At 45.8% G+C, this 16,956-nt stretch overlaps 1 protein-coding gene across 8 annotated transcripts in view; it reads right to left on the bottom strand.

Moving 5' to 3' along the window:
* Positions 1 to 16,956, bottom strand: part of PALM2AKAP2 (PALM2 and AKAP2 fusion) — a 505,626-nt gene that overhangs the window by 326,765 nt on the left and 161,905 nt on the right. For 6 of the 8 annotated variants that reach the window (XM_042914178.1, XM_042914177.1, XM_042914169.1 and 3 more), the window contains one exon: positions 1,824 to 1,869. In XM_042914178.1, coding sequence (XP_042770112.1) covers positions 1,824 to 1,869 — 46 coding nt within the window. Of the gene's footprint in view, positions 1 to 1,823; positions 1,870 to 2,346; positions 2,483 to 3,348; positions 3,611 to 16,956 lie in introns of those variants that run through there. The other 2 variants (XM_042914171.1, XM_042914170.1) reach the window with 2 other exon arrangements.

Below are 16,956 nucleotides of genomic sequence, written 5' to 3'. Positions count from 1 at the left end.
AACTCAATTCCACAACTGAATATGCACAAGTATTTGTGCGTGTACTAATCATATAGTCAAGAGAATTCCAAACTACTGGCTGGATCTTTCTTGAAAATCCACTTGGCCCCTGCTGGGATCACCCAACTCCATTTGGAAAGGGGTGACCCCAGTGTGAGCTCTACTGGCTCCCTGTTCAGAGAGCAAGACCTCTCATAGAGCTCAGCTGTTCCTCAGGCATCCAGTAAAGCTGGTCACGCAAAAGCAGAAAATGTGACAACTGTTGGAAACCTTCCCACAGCCTATGGGAGCAACTGAACGTTCTCTGGAGCAGTCACTTCATGGGCGGTTAAAGCAGCCTATTATTCAGTTTATATAAAACACCCACCAGCTACTTGGCACCAATAACTGAATATCTCCATTCTTACCAAGTTCGTGACACAATGGCCACACTGCCTTGCCACTAGGTTTAGAAACCATAAACAACTTCATTAACCATCAAGATACACATGCACAGAGGGAAAGGGAAAGGAAAAAAAAAAAAAAAAACTTTCCTGAGTTCTGAAGACCAAGTTCAAAGATTGCCCAACAGGCAAAAAAAACCATAGCATTTCAACATTGCCAACAAATGTCCCTCTCACTTCAGTGGTAAAATCTCCAAGACATTTCAGATTTGAAGTCGTTGATAAAGAGGTTCTCAGTGCTACGGAAATCATATCAAATGCTTCTTTTAAAGAGAAGGGCCTGTATGCATTTTCCCTATGAAGAACCTGTCCAAAGGATTTTGAAAACACTTTAATATACTTTGCTTCCAAAACATTACACATCGTTTCTCCAACAAATTTATATGTGTTTCCAGAGAACTCCTGGACCAAAAAAAAAAAAAAAAAAAAAGGTACTTAGGTAGAAGAACGTCTGGAGACTCTTTTATGCCAGTATGTTAACAGGCCTTCTCTTTTAATTGTTATTATTTCATATAGCAGCAGTAATCATTCCCTCATCTGCAAAGGAAATATATAATCCAGCTGTGGTGGCTCCAGTGAAAATACCACATCTGTGGATCATTGGCAACACTGTGGCAAGATTGCTCAAATCTACACAGTCCCAGAAAGTTCTCTTTTGTACTCAAGATGCACGAGGGTACACTTTTCTGAAAGTGCATGTAAACTTTGCCAAAACTGGTTGTGCCTTTGTATGCTAAAAACAGGTTTCAGATTATCCACCCCCTTAAGAAGGATGCTTTCTTGGAACATTATGCCCAGGACCCAGTCGTCAGCAGAAGTCCCCAGATCCCGCCCGGATGGAGGCTTGTGCCAGCGTCCTTGTCAATATCAAACAGCACAGGGGAAATTAACGCCCCGGTTTCAGGAGGAGGTTTCTACCGCGTGGCTGGCAGTGGAGCTGACTGCTGGTTTCCCACTTAGGAGACCGAACAGCTTCCACAAGAAGGGTGGCAGCCACCACTCAGGTCGCCGTTCTCTTGGTTCTCCAGGGTATGCAGTCAGAGTAGTAGGGATCACTGGGTGATAATATTCCAGGAATCGCCCCTTCCCCCCAAGCCCACCCCCATGCGTCTGTTCGGTCTTTTCCCAAAGCCCAGTAGCAAGCATTTTATTTCTAAGCCAATCTTCCACATTCAAATCCCCAGCCCAAAGCGCGCCCTGGGGGTTTCTGTCTACAGACGTAATAAAAGAAAAGGCAATGTAGCTGAGCCTTGACAGACTTTTATCCCCCAAACACATGCCTTGCGGCTACTGTGCCGGAACGTCGATGGCCCCAAAACACTCGGGGTCCCCTTCCATCCCAGACAATAGAGCAAGGAAATAAAATGAAAGTGGACTTACTGCTATGGCTTGCAGCCTTTCCTTGTGCAATTCCGCCTCTGCCATCCTGGAGAAGGGCACACAGGGAGGGGAAAAAGAAAAACAAAACACACGCTGTAGTGACCTGAGGAAATGGATGGGCACCCCGAGGGGCTGCGCTAGAAGCCCGGCGAGAGCCGAGGGGCGGCCGGGGATCCGCTCTTGGGGTGGCGGGCAGAGCTGTGCGCACGGCTGGCTTGCCGGCTCAGCCTCCGGCCCCCGCCCGCCTGGCTGCGCCCCAGCGCCGCCGCTAACTGCACAGCTCCCGGCCGCCGGCGGCCGCGCCAGTCGGGGACGTGGGCCACGGGCAGCCGCCGGGAGGGCGCGCCCGCCCCGCGCTGGTCCTCCGCCCTGACGTCTCGGCGCCTCGCTCCGCCCCTGGGGTGTGGGGGACCTGCGGCCGCCGCCCCCCTTGGCTCTAGGCGGGCAGGAGACGGCGGGCTGTCGCGGCGGGGGAGGTGGGGTCCCCAAGGCGCGGACGGGGAGCGCGCGTGCGGGTGGGCACCTGGGGCGAGGGCGCACGGCGAGAGGCTAGGGCGCACGGCCGGCTCCGGGGTGGACGCGCGCTGAGTCCGGGCAGGGCGAGGTGGCGCCAGTGCCAGCCAACAGAGGGGCCTGAGGCAGAAAGCGGGGCCCCGAGCGCGAACTGTGACGTGTGGGCTGTGGCCACCGAGTGTTCTGGCCGCCTTCTAGCGCATGCCAGATACTTGGGCTTCACGTGAGGACGTTTCCAGTAGGGAAGGGCTGCCTCGCCCGCATGCCTTAGATGGCGAGGTCCTCGAACGTCAAGTGGACCGAGGGCAGGGTATAGCTTAAAACAGGCCACCCCTCTGTGAGGCCAAATGCGACTTAGGAAGACAGCAGAGAGTTTGTAGCCTTCGGAGCTCCACCAGGAGGGGCTTCACAACTTAGCTGTGAAACCGTGGGCAGCTCACTTAACCGCTCTGAACCTCAGTTTCCTCATCTGAAAAATGGAGTGTCCTCAGTGATTAATGAGATAAACTATATAAAGGTGCTTTGTAAAGGGCAATCTGTCCTGATCATTATCCTGTGACATTCTGGGCTGAAACGTTGAGTCTTTTCTTCCGTATGCCGTCTTGGAAAGGGCAAGTGGGATCTGGTCACTGAAATGCTTCACCTATTCTTTAAATAGTACTAAAGTGCATCTTTTGCGACAGGCCCTGGGCTGAATGTGAAAGATGGATCAGACCCAGTCCAAAAGGAAATAAATGCTAAAAACAAAAGAAATACTTCTTAATATTCAGGAGGGACCTGCTAAAATTCCGAACATTCATAAGTAAGCTTTCCTGTATAAAATGAAATCATAAACACTGAAGAAAAAAAAAAAGGCAATGTGACCTCTATAGACCCTTGATGATTCTATAAACACAGGACTTGAAAGGCATTTTAAAAGGCATGCACATCAAATTTCCCCAAATCACCTCTTTCCTGGGCAAATTCTTGCAGTTCAACTAAATTGCCTTTTCAACTTTCACAGAGGTTTTACCTGTCACTTGATGAGCAATTACTCCTCTGCCCGAAGACTGAAGTTAGTCCCCAAAACAGTTTTACTGATTGATTGTTTTCTCTTCCTTTTCATAACGGGTGTGGGTGGAGCTGTGTCTGTGTCATAAATCGAAGCCAATGCCAGATTCCACATTCTCACTCCAATATATATCCAGAACTCCTACTTTCTGGCTGAGATCTATCCCTTTCTTCAAATACTTCATTTTCTCCTCACTTCCAGCACCAGCTCCCACAGGACAAGTTCTTTCCAGGGTGTTTGCTCACAAATAAACCAAGCTGTTACTGCTTCAGCAGAGTGACTGTGTACCCAACAATAGTGGAGAGTAACAAGATGAGAAAAGTGAGGCCCATGAGGTTGAGAGACTCAGCCAGAGCCATAAAGCTGAGATTTAAACTCAGATCAGACTCTCCAGAGCCCATGCTCTTTAGCACTCAGCACAGGTTCAGCAAGTGATACGGTTGGGGGGGGGGGGGGTGGAGCAGACCCCTGTAATAAGCAAGTAATGAATAAGAACTGGACTGTACATTTAAAATTTGTTTAAATGGTAAATTTCATGTCATGTATATTTTACCACAAAAAAAAATTTTTTTAAAGGAGTAAAGAAGGGAGATGGGATGGGAGAAGAGCCTGGTCACCTGTTGGAAATGACCAGTTGGAAAACTCTGAATCACAGGTGAAAAGAATCAGGATTGGGGATATAAATTTGGGTGTCATCTATTTTGAGGTTATAGCTAAAGAAATGAGAATGGCCAGAGTGAGAAAACAGAACAAGAAGAGAAGAGTGGCACCTGGGTGGTTGAGCATCGACTCTTGATTTTGGCTCAGGTGATGATCCCAGGGTCGTGGGATGGAGGCCTATGTCAGGCTCCGTGCCAAGTGTCGACCCTGCTTAAGATTCTCCCTCTCTCTCTCTCTCCCTCCCTCCCTGCCTCCCACCCCTCTCCCCTGCTCATGCTCTCTCTTTCTCTCTCTCTCTCTCTCTCTCTCTCTCTCTCTCTCTCAGAAGAGAAGGAGGAGGAAAGAAAGCCCAGTAAAGGAGTCTGAGAAATATCATCTGAGAAGCAGAAGGAAAAATCAGGAGGGGTGTTTGTATCAAAAGCCACAACAGGAGAAAAGGGGTTTTCAAAAGGGTCAGATGCTTCTGAGAGGTCAAGAAGGATACAGACTAAGAAGAGGCTATTGGCTTGGGCAGTCAGGAAGCCATAGGTGACATTGGGACAGTAATGTGTGTGTGTGTGTGGAAAGTCAGCCCGGAAGTGATTATAGGGAGTTGAGAATGAATGAAAAGTAAAGGGAAAGCATCTATGAGTATAAACCACTCCTTTCAGATCTTTGGATATGAAAGATGAAGGTGATTGGAGGAACAGGAAGGTGGTCTATGGGAAGCAGGGTCAAGTTAAAGGGTCGTTAGGTCAGATAAGACTTGAAATGTTTCTGGAATGAAGGGAATTTTGGCATCAGGAAAGTGAGGCCAAAGACACGATCAGAAGGGAAAATAAGTATTAAGTCTCAGATTAGACCATGAGCACTGGTAGCCTTGGAAGGAAGGAGTAATTAAGCAGGGCAGGAGGATGGAATGGGTAGAAACAAGAAGAAACTTTAAGATGAAGGAGAGAAAAGTTGAGTGTGTGACACGTGGCTTTGTTTTCCCACCTAATGGAAGGATCATTGGGGTGGAGGTGGGGTGGGGGACTTCAAGAGAACAGAAATGATTTGTAAAGAAGCTGTGGAAAATGGGAAATATTGAGACATGGTTCCCAACCAGAAGTTTGCATCAAAATTTCCTGGAGCACATTTCCCTGAACATATACAGAAATAAATTCCTATGGGGTGAGGTAGGGGTTAGGGATGGGTTTAGAACCACTGTACTGAGTTTACTAGAAATAGACAAAAGATTCGTGATCAATTGTGTATACCTCCTCAGTGGTTTCTAACTACCTAAGACCCATGATACACACTGGTTGTGTGTTTACTCAGCGTTGAAGACTGTCAAGGCATGTATGGCAAAAAGTCAAAGGAGAGATGAGATTCAGAATGCTGAACCCTGGGGTTTTGTCCAGGTGGAGGTGTAGCCGACTGATGTTGTTTGGATGCCCAATTTGCAAACCCCTTTCCTCTTTGGGGAATTCCCATATCACAAGCCATAGTGAGAGTTGAGAGCCACCTCTCATCATAGAACCTGGGAAATACCAGACACTTGCTTCCCCAGATCCCACAAAAGCGACAATATGGCATGCAATCTGGGCTCAGTCAGGCATGAGCATCTGCCAAGGATCTTGAAGACACAGCATCGAGAATTCTTTCAGGCTGGTAGCTCACCTTTGGTCCTGCCCATTGTCCAAGCCCCTTCTCTAGCCTTCTCGGCTATTCTGTGAATACACTTTCAGTTCCTGCCTTCTCTGCTCCTATCAACTGGAATCAGTTTCTATTGCTTGTCACTAAGAATCCTAAGTGAAACAGGAAGGCTTGTGAAATGAATGGCTGATGCTTGGCCACAGAGCAGAGGGAAAATATCTTCTCCTCTCACAGCACGGCTGCCTTCAAATCTCTACATTTTAGAATTTGAAAAATCATTGAATCCATTACAAACACAGACATTTCTAACCCAAATTATGCCACTTCTTTCATAAACTTTTGTTGTGTAGCTATTCTGTACTAAACATTAGGCTATGGCTTGATATCACAAAGAACTCATAGTCCAGTGCTAATATTGGTGACTTGTTGTCTTCCACACATTTACAATCTGGAAAGATCTATTACAATGGTGCAGAATGTGTGTAACGAATCACTAGTTCATGCTGGGATATTAAATTGTGTTGTGTAAGCACTACCCGTATTGTTTAATGGTTTTTCTGATAGATGCTGCATTCCAAAGCATTACATGGAGAGAATACGGAATGCTAGATTTGCAAAATAGATGTTTTATTAATAAAAGTTTCAGTCTATTTTAGAGCATGAGTCCTTTGGGAACCACAGATGAACACAGCCTACTCCCCTGGGGGGAAAACAGGAGCCCTGTAAACTGAGAGGGAAATGACTTGCCAAGACCCGTTGAGTGAGTAAAAGTTAAAGTCTTGTTAAGTGGAAGCTAGGAGCGTGAAATTTCAGAGTAACCTGAAGCTTTCTCTTGACAAAAGTAATTTTAAAAGGAATGCCCGGGTCCTCCACAGTGTTTGTATTCGTATGAGCTCTCTTTTGCCTTTTAGGGTCTTGTAGAATATGTAGTCATTCAAAACACATGTGGTAGCTCTGCACAGAATCAAAAGGAGGGGAACGGTGGTTGGAGGCTTTTGGCTCCTTTGGTTGTGAACAATTTAGGAAAGTTGATGGGATTTCAAGTATGTGCTGTGTTTCTCTATGTGATTCGAATGATAGATTCATCTAGAGAGTTTCCATGGGGCAAGAAAGAGAAGTTAGAAAACAGAACCAACCAAGATTAGGCTGGATGTCACTTAAGATATATGTTGACTAGGCTCTGTACATGGAAGATTCAAAATGAGCAGTTGGAAATCTATCTAGAAGTGAACGTTAGTATCTTAGTTTTGATGGCTTCCTTTTCTCTTGGTTCACTCTGGACATGTCAGCTGACTGATGCTGTGGGTCAGCATCATTTCACGAGAGGAAATGAAGTGGTATAAGGAAGGTATATGGGAATTAGAGCACGGTAGTTAAGGATCATTCTACATTTGTCTTGCTTGATACTCACATGTTGGCTCATAATAATCCTGTTACTGATAACAGTTTTGAAAAGTGGGATTAGGAAGTAGTAGGTGGGTGTTACACAGAAAAAAGGCATGAACTCTATGGACAAGTGTGAATCCCGGCCCAGAGATTCATCGACTACACCCTTTGAATTCTTTTAGGTGCCCTTTCCTTCTCTTTAACATGGGATGATAACTTTAACCTCATTGGGGTGTTGTGAGAGATCAGGGCATCAGCATAAAATACTGAAAAGAGTGACCACAGCAGCTGCTCCAGAACCAGTAGGTCCTAATTACTCAACCCGATGTTGCTTCATTAATAATGTCATAGATGGGACCAAGTGAGTGACTTGGTTTTATCCATCCTTTTATGTAGGCATTTTTTTAAGAAAGGGGGTGAATTATTATTATTCTTAAAATTCCTCACATTAGTTGGTACTTGTATTTTCTCATAGAGGGGGATTCTGCTCTGTCATTTGTTGTCTAGAAACGTCATTACCAGGCTCTTTTTTTTAACGATTCATAGACACTTACAGTCATATCTTTTGGACTGGATCAATTTAATAATTATAAATAAGAAGGAATGAGAAGGAAATGCTTAAGAAGAGATGGATGAAGTCCTAGGAAAAGATGGAAAACAGGCTTGATTTGGGGATGTTTGGGAAGAGAGCTACATACCTAGGTATTAAAGGTGCTCTTCGGTGGAGTTGATTCTAGGTTTGGGTACAAATTAGCTACAAAGGGAAAAAGTCTTTGGGAAGGCCAGTCTGGTTATGTAATGCCAGCAGACACAATTGGGTCATTGGCTTCTCAGAGAGCTTAGGGGCCAGTCTAGTTTGCCCTAGTACAATGATCACGATGTGCCCTGTCAGCTTGGAATCCCTTGTTGCAGTGTGGCCGTCGACACTTTCATTGTTAGCCATGACTCGATAATGCTGTACACATTCTGGAAGTCAGCATTACTGACAGGAGAGAGACGTCCTGTGGTGCTGGCTGGGAAGTGACAATGGCCTATCAGTTCAGTCCTGTGTGCTCTCCTGGTTGGAGAATGAGTAATCATATTGGGAAAGCTTAGCTTCAGCCCCTACCACGTTTAGATGCTAAGCCCGCATGATGCCCTTTGTAAGGTCTGGGGTCTCAATCTCACATGATTACTCACCCTCCATACGCTAGCAAATGTTTACGAAATCCAACTCTCCCAGATGGGGCCCCCTGGACAAAGTGCCTTTCCCCAAAGCAGCTCAAGGTAGAGTGGAAAGAGCATAAGAAAAAGTGTCGATCTTAGGTCCTAATCCTAATTCTGCCACTCACTGTGTGACCTCAAACAAGTCACTTAACTTCTCCGCACTGAGGCTTTCTGTTTGTAAACTGGGAAGAGGGACAGCTAACTACCTCACTAGGTTCTTATAAAGATGAAAGGAACTCATGAATGAGAAAGTATTCTGAGAACTATAAATGCTCTGTGAGTGTGAAGGACTACAGGGAAAGGGGTGACCTCAAAGTTAGGGACTTAGGGACATAATGACTGGTCAGCGGGGAAATATTTGCAGATCTGTGCAACACTGTAGCAGCCACAGGCTTGGTCCACGGGAGAAAAAACCCTGTTAATACATGAGACAAAAGAGGCTTCCAAGTTTCTGATGGGCTTCTAAGACCATCAAATCAATAAATGAAAATGATCACCACCACCTAGGACTCTCATTGACTCCTGATGTTCCTCAATCACTCAAGTGATTCTGCTTTCTCTGGTCCAAAGACAAACAGCCCCACATTCCGAGCTATATATTTAACTAGCTTCACTAAATGCAGAAAAGTGTGTAGGGGTCTGACGATAAGACAGGAAAAGCAGAGAGAAAGAGAAGGAAACAGAAAAGCTTGGATCTTTTGTGCCAATTGTATGTGTCGAGCCTATATTTGAAAGCTACTTGATCTGTGTTTACATGAATGTGTTCTCCTTTCTGCATTCATTCAGAGCTAAATTTAACCCACTAGAGGGGAAGGCATACTTGGGGAGGTGGAGGTGGAAAAAGAGCCGACACAGAGGCGGATGCTTGACTGGGAGCCAGGAGCACTGGGGGAGCTCCAGCACAGGGAAGATCGCCCCTCTGGAGGCTCCGAGGATGGAGTCCATGCGACTTCACAAAGGGACATGTTTTCATTAGAGCAGATGTGCCCTCCATTTCTGAGAAGCATGTGAGCTCCCAACAAGACGTTTGATCTTGTGTGTCGGAGAAAGCGGTTCCCGACTCTCATGAGCTCCCATGCCTGGCCCAGCCCTTCAGGTAGTGGACACTCAGCAGCTCTCCAGGCCTCCCCCAAAGAATGCAGTGTCTGTCCCCATGGGAAAAGTAGCGGGGAGGCTGGCAGGGCTGCTTTTGACGCAAAGTTGAGCTTGCCTTCCGTGGCGGTGCCATTCCAGACATGTTCCCTCCTGGGGCAACTTTCTTAGGATAGGGGGTGGGGAGAAGGAGGTTGTTGCATTCATAATCTGAGTTGCATTAAGTGTTATGCACCCATAACGGATACAAGATGGTTTTGCCTGTGCTGGGACTCAGCCACCGCCCTCTCTCAGTCCTTTGTGATCTCTCTTCTTCCCACTCAATTACCACTCTCCTCCTCTAACTCCTTACTGTTCACTCGTCTCCGAGTCAAGCCCTCAGTGGGCCATGGTTTGCAAATGGACAAGTCCTTGCCACTCAGATAGGTTTTCCTATGACTGGAGAGTTCTCTGCTAGAAGCGAAGACTTCCCTACAGAACAGGCAGTCAGCTTCCATCTGGGACTCGGTCCCCCCTTGTCTTGTGGAAATATCCCTTTGTTAGGATGGGGGGGGGGGAGGCCCCTTGGCTTCTGGGATGGTTCTCCTTTATTTGAGGCTCAGCTAAGTCACCCCAGCATCTTGTCAAGCTTTACCCTGTGTATAGCCTCTCCTACTCTCTACTCCTCCCCAGAGAACTTGACACCTTCTTCATCTGTTTGTCCCACTCCAAATTTGGTGCTTTCTCATACCATATGCTATGTCTGGAATGTAGCCTCCCCCTCGCTTTTCTAACTTTCCAAGTCTCCTCTTGTTAACTCCACAGAGTTCCAGAAATCCCAGCCCCTCAGGGTATGCCTGGCGGTCCCTTTGGGAAGAAAATTGGTTATCCCTCCTAATTCCTAACATAGTGTGTGACTTACAAATTGATTGCTTGATTTGTGATTCTTTCAGTTAACTTTAAAAATCATAAAATCAGAGCCCTGAAGGAGACCTTAAATTAATCAGTATCCCTCAGGCTGCCATGATGGTTGTTGGCATGTCACAAAGCTACTTAAGTTGGGAGGAAGCATGGGTTGGACAACCCTGGCCTTAAATACCAGTTCTACCACATAATGACCTTGAGAAATTTATATGACTTCTTTGAGCTTAAGTTATTTTATCTGTAGAATGGGAAAGATAATAGTATCCATTTCATGAGATTATTGTGACCATCAAATGAGGTAAGGTAGCCAAAGCTCCCGACATATTGTAGGTGGTCAGTGAATAGTTTTATTATTATGAGCATAATCCTATTTATTCATTGATACCTGTATCAGTCTGGATAGTTTTGCCTGGATGTGCCTGTGTTCGAGGGAAGGCTCCTGAGTTGCTTGTTTGGGCCAGCCCCGGGTACTATGGACTGCAGGCTTGTGTCCCCCAAAATACATATATCGATACCCTAATCTCCAATGTGATGGAGACAGGGCTTTTGAGAAGTAATTGGGTCATGAGAGTGGAGCCCTTGTGATGGGATTAGTGCCCTTAGAACAGGAGGCATTAGAGAGTTTGCTTTCCTCTCCTTCTCCACCATATGAGGACACAGTGAGAAGACAGCCATCTGCAAACCAGGAAGAGGTTCCTCACTAGGAACGCAGTCTATCTGCACCCTAATCTTGGACTTCAGCCTCCAGAACTGTAAGGAAACGTTGTTTGTTGTTTAAGCACCTTATGGTCATTTGTTATAGCAGCTCACAGCTGACTAAGACACTACGTCTGCCCATATGGCCCTTCAGACTAGAGCTGCTCGTGAAGGCTCTCGACTACCCTTACCACTAGAGTTTGCTATCCAAGGTCTTCTGATGGTGTGCAAACTTTTTCATAACACTTTGGCTTTGCCAAAGTCTGCACATATCATGAGAGACTGAAAGAGAGAAAAGTGCAAAGTGTTCTAAAGTGATATATGTTACCATCTTGAACAGTGATCCTAAGCTTTGCGGGAGGGCAAATCACAGAATCCTTTTGAGAATCTGGTAGGAAGTAGGGGATGTTTCCCAGGGAAATGCATATGCATACAACATTTTGTGGACAATTTCTGAGCTTTCAGGAACCTTTTGAATTCTTCCATGGATACCCTGAGAAGATCCATGGATCTCTGGTTTTAAAAAAAAAAAAAATTCTCTGCTCTGGAACCTAGAATATCAGAACAATTGAGAGAGACAAGAGAAAAGATTTATCTCCAAGATCCAAGAAGCTCACCTTGGTTATTAATGCAAGAGTGCGGGAAGTCTGGAGAACTCATGCGTAGCCTCATCGTGCCCCTGACCTAGACAACAGCTGCCCAAGCTGCTTGCTATTGGCTCTGAGAGCTGCCTTCCTTTGTTCCAAATCACAGCTCTTGGCAGAGAAAAGGCACTGGGCCAATGAACCCTCTCCCTGGGCATGAGCTACCTCTCTCTCTCTCTCTCTCTCTCTCTCTCTCTCCCAACCTGAAACTTCCTCTGACCAATGTCTATCCAGCCTTTAGTCCTTCTAGAATGGCCTTCACTTGATCTCCCCTGAAAAGATCTGTCCTGCATCTGTATACAGCAGGTAATCTTTCAATCTATTCTTGACTCCTAGGATTAGCTTGAAACTGCTTTCTATCAAAACAAATACAGGTGTCAGGACCATGCGTTTGAACAGAATAATGAACTGATTTGTCCATATCACCCTCGAACAGCATTAGGCTGTACTTCATCAGGCACCATTATGAATAGCCTACAATATTCAAAATCTACTTTCCAAGGCTGGCCCCACTTTCTTGCCTCCACCACTGCTGAGGGAAGTCATTTGACTTCCAGTTTGGAACTACCAGCAAGAATTCGAGCTTGACCCAAAACCACTGGACTCTCCAACTTCCAAGGAAAACAGCCCGTCGCTGAATTAAAGACACTGTTAGGTTGGTTGGAGCCAAAACAAATGGAGCAGCCTTTTCCTTAATAAGGGGGAAGCAGCCTTTCTAAGGTGGTGAGGCAAGCAGCAAATGAAGTGTCAGATTTCAAACCCCAGCACCCTGGAAAGCCAGGCAAATGACAGTGTCTTTTAGGATGACTTCAGGGCAGTCTGAAGGATTGAAGTAAAACAGTCTGAGCAAGTGAAATCCTAAACTTGATAATCCCATTATTTTAAAAAACGTCGTTAACAGCCCTAGTCCGTAGAAGAGACATTTGGTAAGAATATGACCATTGTCAGAAAAAAAAAAAAAAAAAAAAAATGGGCAAAGATACACTTTGCCATTTTACTTTAACAGAAATATGAACGAGTGCTTTCCTGATTTGTAAGAAAGCAGAAACAGATTGATTTAAGTAAAAAGCTGAACGTTTCCAAATGTCTTGCTAAATTAAATAAAGGTTTGAATGGAGTGTTAGAGAGACTAGCTTGAATTTAAGGGTAAAATTTTGGTTTTTTAAATTTATAAACATGTACATGATGCTTATTCTGTCCCTGGATCCCTTCTAAGTGATTTGCAAGCATTAATTGATGTAATCCTCCTAATAGCCCTATACGGGCTGCATTATTATACCCATTTTACAGACAAGGACACTGAGACACAGAGAGCTTCCACCCAGCTTCTAGGTGGCAGATGTAATAATATCAAGTAACAGGCTTGTGCTGTTGGAAGCTTGTACCCGAGTGGGGCTATTTCAATGTGGGGGGGAGGGGCGGCGGTTAACTGCATTATAAATAATATGCAATTAAAAGAGTAAAAGTGATTTCTTTCATTTTGAGGTACTTGGATCATCATCCTTCTGAAGGGATAAGACCTCAGATACAACCATAAAAAGGGGAATCAACTAAGTCAGTTTCTTCCACCATGCCTTTCTTTCTTTTTTCCCATCCCTTTGTCTGTCTGTATGCCTGTTGGTCTGCCTGCCTGCCTGCCTTCCTCCCTCCCTCCCTCCTTTCCATCCTTCCTGGTCCAAGTATTGGGCACACACTTCTCACCAAGCGTTGTCCCAGGTCCTGGGGATCAGCAGAGAACAAGACTTACATTCCAGGGAAGGGAGAGAGACATGAAAAGCAGGGAAATCTACAATATAACTTCAGAAATGTTCTGAGGAAAACTAACCACACTAAGAGGAGAGAGTGGTATGGGGATGAATAAGTGACACTCTATCAGAGAAACCTGAATGGAGTGAGTGACAGAACCATGTAAATATCAAGGGAACAGTGTCCCGGGCAGAGGGAGCAGGCAACGGAAAGCCTCTGTGATGGGACACGGCTGTGCTCAGCACCTTGGAGAGGCAGCAAGGAGACCGGTGTGGCAGGGGCAAAGGGAGTGAGGTGATAGTTGTGGGAAAGGAGGACAGAGAGTGGCCTGGTCAGAGCACGGCCTCAGGAAGGTATGGACAAGGTGTGAAGGAACGTATTTATATTTTAAAAGATCACTCTGGGGATGCCTGGGTGGCTCAGTTGGTTAAGCATCTGACTCTTCATTTTGGCTCAGGTCATGATGTCATGAGTTCGTGAGATCAAGCCCCACATTGGGCTCTGTGTTAACAGCTCAGATCCTGCTTGGGATTTTCTCTCTCCCTCTCTCTTTGCCTCTCCCGCTCGCACTCTCTCTCTCTTTCTAAATAAATAAATAAATAAATAAACATTAAAAAAAAAAGTAACAGATCATTCCGGCTGCCTTGGAGGAGGCAGGAGAGAGAGAAGATTCAAGCAGGAGACCAGCTGAAGAATCGCGTGGCGTTGACATGAGAGAGGGTTGACATGGGAGGTGGTAGTGGTAGACAGAATGATGGCCTCCAAAGATGTTGACATGCTGATCCACGGGCTGATCCTGGAATCACATGCTGATCCACGTGCTGATCCATGTTACCTTACATGGCAAAGGGACTTTGGCAGAGTGGACAGGAGTGGGCACTGAGGGAACTGTCACATGGACAGACTCGGAAAGCCTTCACTCCAGGTTGGAGAAGGAGCGGCAGGGGACTGAGGAGAGGGGACATGAGCCCTTGGCTCAAACCCAGTTACATCATTTCTCCAAGATCAGATTCCTCCACTGGAAAACGAAATTAATAGTGCCTAACCCATACAGGTATCTCGAGGGTGAAAGGAGACAATCCATGTGGAGCCCTGGGCCCGGTGCCTGGCAGGTACCGAGCACTCTCGTAAACGCCGAACAGCAACATTCCTACGAGAGGGGTCCGGTGCCGCGGCTGAGAGCGTTGCCAGGATAGGGTGCTCGGCTCACATACCAGCTCTGTATTTACTAGATGGGGGACCCTGGGCAAGGTGCTCACCTTCCCTGTGCCTCAAGTTCATTCTAAGTAACCTGAGGCTAATAATATCTACCTTATGGGCTACGTGGAAAGGTCTGTCTTGGCCTTTATTATTCTGGCAATGAGGATGATAAATAATGCATGCCTTCTAAAAGATATAATTAGTATTGACTCTAGATCTTATGAATCATAAAATATGAAATGAAAATCCAAAGGATTGGTTTGCCACGTAAACAGTAAGAGTCTTTGTAATCAGGTATTTAAATAACTCATAATTTTGCCTAATCAACATGCAGCCAAAAGTTCACGCGAGATAAGTGAAGCTGCTCTTGGCTTCATTTCTGGGGTGATTTCAGGATGCTGTGAGTCCAGTCATATACTCAGCAGCGAGGGCCTCGCCGACAACTTAAACCTTGGACGGGGCTGCTTTGAGGAAATCACAATGAGTTTGCAAGATGCCAACGCAGTCTTGGAGAATTAACATCCTCTGTTAGCCGGCTCTGATTGTAACCTTCCACTCCCTCCCCTGCCCAGTGTGACTGGAGACCTCTGAGTCACTATACCTGGACCAAATCGAGGGCCAGGGACTTTGGTATTTAATGATGTCTAGAAAACACACAAGTCATTAGTGCCAAAAACAGAGGCGACAATACTATTCCCACTCAGCAGAGCAATTGGCTTAGCAGTTTAGACACACACACACAAATGGCCCTTTTATGGGTAAAACGATGACCCTGAGCTTTGAAATCTTTAGAGTGCTAAGTGTGTGGCATTTCCTTAAATGCCTTCTGAAAGGGCTCCTGGGACAGTAATGAATGTTCATTTGACATATCTTATCAGAGAAGTCAGAGCGAGCCTGCCTGTGTCTCCTCCCAGGGTTTGGCAGTGTTAGTGACAAACTGGGGGAGCTTCCAGACAGAGTGTGGCACGAGGCATGTGACAGGCCCGGGTGTAACCAGGAGCCACATGGCATCCATCACAATTGGTCCCCGTATTGACATCGAACCCCTGAAGAAGCCGTGCGCCCACCACATCTGCTTGGGCTGAGGGGCTGCACTCACAGAGGGGTCTGTGCATAGCAACACCAGCATCACGGTGGAAATGCAGATGCTCAGCTAGCCTGAAACCTACTGAGTCAGGATCTGCATTTTTGTAAGATCTCTCGGTGATTCGTGTGCACGTTCAAGTTTGAGAAGTGCCGGTCTAGGGCCTGCTGGGTCCCAACTGTGACAACGCAGTGGAGGCTCGGGATGCTTTAAAATAATGCCGCTCCCTGAGATCCACTCCAGAAGTCTATTAGGATCTGTTTTCAAATTTCCCGGGTGATTTTATTAGGCAGCTAGGATTAAGAACCACTGATCTAGAATCCTTGATGAAGAAGATGATTGTGGTAATGGTGGTGGTATGGATATGGATAAGGATATGGATAATGACAGCAATGATTGCAGGGACCTTTTGTGAGCACCTCCCCATGTCAGACTCTTCTTATTGCCATCTTCACTCACCAAAGTCCTATGAAGGGGAACTATTATTTTCTCCACTTCAGAGATGAAGAATTAAGACACAATCTAAGGTCACACAGAGTGGATTGGGTAGAGACAGGATTTGCACTTTTAACCTCTTTACAAATCATTGAGCCTGTCCCAGGCTGATTTTATCAGAATCTCTGAGGATGGGGTCTAGGGAGCTTGATTTTAAATTTATACACCAGTGAATCTTTTTCATACTAAAGTGTAATAGGTGAGAACCATGTTTTATCCAGTCCCAAAGTGGTTTGTTAATTTAGGACTTTGGAAATGGAGAAGAATCAGGGTACCCTGGGGAGCTATGAGTTTGTTCAGCAGTTACCTTGAGCATCATGTACAGGACTGTTTATATACATAGTTGTTCATAATTTCCACTACACAGATGTAAGTCCTAAGTAGCCACATTCCTTCTTCTAATAACTAACTGGTCAGATCTTCTCATTGCAGAAGGCCCCAGTTTTAGTTCAGGTTTTTCCCTGTGGTTCCACATGATCCATGACTCAGTTTTCCTTTTCCCAGTTATTATTCATCCATCCAACCATTCATCCATCCATCCACCCACACATCCATCAATCCACCCATCCATCCATCTATCCAACCATCCATCCATCCATCCAACCATCCACCCATCTACTACTCAATGCCTTCAATTACCGACCACACTGGCTTTGGGATGTAGAGTTGAGTAGGGTGCAACCCTCACAAAGCAACAAAAACATTAATGGGCCTTTACAGAACAATGAATAAAGTTTGGTGATGGAGAAATCAAAGATGCACTGGAGGTAAAGAGGAAAAAGCCAATTCCTGGGGTCTGGGGGAGAATGCCCAGGCAGGAGGGAGGAGCTGGTGGTTCCC

This window comes from Panthera leo, chromosome D4 (assembly GCF_018350215.1).
Source record: "Panthera leo isolate Ple1 chromosome D4, P.leo_Ple1_pat1.1, whole genome shotgun sequence".
Taxonomy (NCBI): Eukaryota; Metazoa; Chordata; class Mammalia; order Carnivora; family Felidae; genus Panthera; species Panthera leo.
This window is presented reverse-complemented; position numbering and strand designations above follow the sequence as displayed.